Source organism: Cyprinodon variegatus, unplaced genomic scaffold (assembly GCF_000732505.1).
Source record: "Cyprinodon variegatus isolate N-32 unplaced genomic scaffold, C_variegatus-1.0 Scaffold740, whole genome shotgun sequence".
Taxonomy (NCBI): Eukaryota; Metazoa; Chordata; class Actinopteri; order Cyprinodontiformes; family Cyprinodontidae; genus Cyprinodon; species Cyprinodon variegatus.
Genome location: NW_015151193.1, coordinates 159,641 through 162,820, shown reverse-complemented (window position 1 = coordinate 162,820; position 3,180 = coordinate 159,641). Strand labels below are relative to the sequence as shown.

At 44.0% G+C, this 3,180-nt stretch overlaps 1 protein-coding gene across 1 annotated transcript in view; it reads right to left on the bottom strand.

Annotated features, from left to right (window-relative positions):
* Window positions 1-200: 200 nt before the first annotated feature.
* gmppb (GDP-mannose pyrophosphorylase B) overlaps window positions 201-3,180 on the bottom strand; it is a 10,630-nt gene continuing 7,650 nt past the window's right edge. The window contains exons 6-9 of the mRNA XM_015395415.1: window positions 2,954-3,062; window positions 1,525-1,652; window positions 1,267-1,449; window positions 201-938 (exon numbers count right to left, since the gene is read on the bottom strand). Of these exons, the coding sequence (XP_015250901.1) occupies window positions 807-938; window positions 1,267-1,449; window positions 1,525-1,652; window positions 2,954-3,062 (552 nt within the window). The 3' untranslated portion in view covers window positions 201-806. The remainder of the gene's footprint in view (window positions 939-1,266; window positions 1,450-1,524; window positions 1,653-2,953; window positions 3,063-3,180) is intronic.

The following is a 3,180-nucleotide window of genomic DNA, read 5'->3' as shown; positions in this document are numbered from 1 at the left end:
CGCAGATGTTGTGGAAGAGGACGCCAGGGCGGCAGAAGCTTGGTTTGGTGTAGAAGGCTTCCAGCCGTACATGTTTGAGCCAGAATGATTTGATATTTAAATATGATTTCCCTACGACTTTAAATGATGGCTCGCTGCTGGGATGTCCTCTCCCTGATGCGTGGAAAACTGGAACAGCTTTTCATAAAGAACAAAAACGAAATCTGTTGAGTTTGATCAGTTTTAATCTAAAACTGCTTCACTATATGTCGGCTCCACACTTCACCTCATTCCAGGTTCTGATGTTAGAGGCGAAGTTCTGCTGCTCTACATTCATCAGACTGACAGAGAAATAACAAATGTTCACATTTTAACACGTTTTTCAAACTTTCTGAGCAACAGTCATGATTTGGACATGGAGGCTGTCGTTTGATCCTTCAGAGACTAAATGCATAAAGTCAAAGTAGCAATGTTTCTTTCTCTAAGCCCACCACCCAGAAACCCGTCCATCTTTACCCTACCACCAGGTGCACCACCCCCTCCCTTCGTTTCCCCTCCATCATGTCCGTCCCCTTCAGGACGAAGGCGTTTGACCTCTGTCAGTTTGGAGTCCCTGCCGTTTGAGTCCTGATTTCTGACTTTAGGAGGCTGCAGCCAAGCAGGGCCAAAAACGAGTCCAAATCAAATTTAAATAAAAAAAGAAAAGCGCCGGTCGTTTATCTTCCACCTGTCGGGTTTCTCCTCGCCTCACGCAGGCACAGCGCTGGCCGATCGGTTAGCAGAGGATGATGACGTCCAGATTTTCCTCCCACTTCCCCCGCGTGGCGCTACATGATGATGCGCGGCTCTGGGACCGACTCGTTGATGGATTTATGGGGCAGGACGTTGGCGCCGTTCAGGTAGAGCTCGTCGTTTACAATCACGTCCTCTCCCAACACCGTTACGTTCTCCATCCGCACCTGAAGACACAGACAACCCAGAAACAAATCAACCTCTAAGCCGCCACCACTCTGCTAATGCTAAGGTTCTGCTGCTCTATTAGTCAATTAAAGAAACATTTTGCTGACATGAACTTTGGATAAAACGCAAATAATTCTTTTGTTAAATGTCTGCCAGAGGAAATGTGTCGCATTTCAAAACAACCTACAGCTTATTTAAATTTTTAGGGAAAACATGAAACGTTTCATTAAGAGGAGAAGGTGGCCTGACCCCTTCGACCGAGGACGTTCTGTCCAACTGTAAATGCATGTGATCGCCGTCCGGTGGGCGGGACCCGCCTGCACTCACCCACTGCCCCACAGAGGAGCTCCACCCGACGATGCAGCTCTCCAACCAGGAGTGCGATCGCACCCTCGACCCCTTCAGTACCGTGCATCGCTTAATCCTCACGCCGTCCTCCACCACGACTCCGGCGCCAATGGTGACGTTCGGCCCGATGGTGCAGTTCTCCCCGATCTGCGCCGTCGGGTCCTGCAGACAGACCGTTCCGGCCGTTTAGTGGTTCTTCCTCCTCCGTCCATCAATTCATCAACAAGCTGCACTCACCACCAGGACGTTGCCAAGGAAACCGGGTCCCGTACGCAGCCTCTCTGGAGCGTGTTGCCGTAGCGAATGCAGGTACATACACATTCCCGTCAGGAAGTCTTTGGGCTGGCCGATGTCCATCCAGAACCCTACAGAGAACAGGCGGTCAGGAAACGAAAAAGCTGAACAAACTCCCAGAAACAGACTGTTTGCCTGAAAGCGACGCAGATCAATTTGACCCAAATTATTAAATAAGCAAAGAACGTTCTAAGCAGCTACCTATGGGGTAAAAACACTGATTACTGGAAACGCTGGTGTGTCTACAGGACGAGAGGAAGGAGAGAAAGAGACGGGGATGTGGACGAGCACCCGGTTCAGATCAATGGGCTGACCGGAAGGATTTCTGTATGGAGTGAATTTTGTTTCAACATCGTCAGAAGCAAACAAAACCTTTTTAAAAATGGAAATTTAAAGAAAAAGCAACCAAGAAATTAAACTTCTTTAACAAAAAAAAACGTTCTCAGAGAAATTTTTCTGTTTTCTAAGATTCATGTTGCTTAAATTTCTGTTTAAGACTGATTTGTACGAATGCATGCTTATCAAACTGCATTTTACACGTCGCATTCTCCTCACTTCAAGCTTATTAAAAACTCTCACTCATGACCATTAAAAAATACAAAAAACTAAAATATCGTTGCTAACGTCCAGCAGACTGATAGAAACGCGTCTTTACTTCCTCACTCCAGAGGAAAGACAGCAATTTGTAAAACTCAAACTGAGAAACAGATATTTGAAAATATATAACCCGTAAAATAAAAAGTAAAACAAATAGATAAAAAAAAAATAATCTGAAAAAAATATATATACATAAAAAATGAAATCTGTAACATTTTTTTTATTCATTTACAAAACCTGTTTTTGTAACAATAATGGAACAAAATTGACTCCGTATTTCTGCTCTATTTCTGCGCTCGTCTACGGTCGTCTCCTCTCCAGAACTACAAACGTTTGGATGTGAGAAAAGATCCAAACACTTACGTCTGGTGGAGCTGTGAGCTGCAAAAAACCAGAGTGGGTCATTTTTTTTTTTCTCCACCATAAATATTTTTATTCTGATGCTAAAACAGGAAGAACTGAGCCCTCCCACCATGAGCTACAAACTAAACCAGCCTTTATCTTTGGTACACTTTCTGCTCTAAAAAAAGCAAAAAACATCATTTCTAAATCCTCTGGTAGATACAGATTCTATTCTTACTATTCTGAACACATCATCTCCATCTTTCTAATGGTTTGTTTACTGAAACTGCTGCTGTGTTTGACAGCACTTGGTAAATTCTGTCATGCACTCAGCTGCTGGCTTTAAGGAAAGAAAAGCTATAATAGAGCCGGTTCTTTTGGACTGGGTTCTAAGCCTGCAGCCGGCTAATGGTACCGTCTGACTGATAGTTACCCTGCAGCTCCATGGCGTACAGATGGCTCTCCCCTGCCATGACAGGAAATATTTCCTTTTCGATGGACGTCGGTCTGAGCTGCACACAAACAGAACAGCAGCGGTCAAACTATGTGCAAAAATATCAAATAAATCAATATTAATACAGTTCATATTTGTATGTTAATGTATGCTGGTGAAGATTCTCAGTTGTTCAGGTCATAGTCATTCCAAAAAAAGTTAAAATC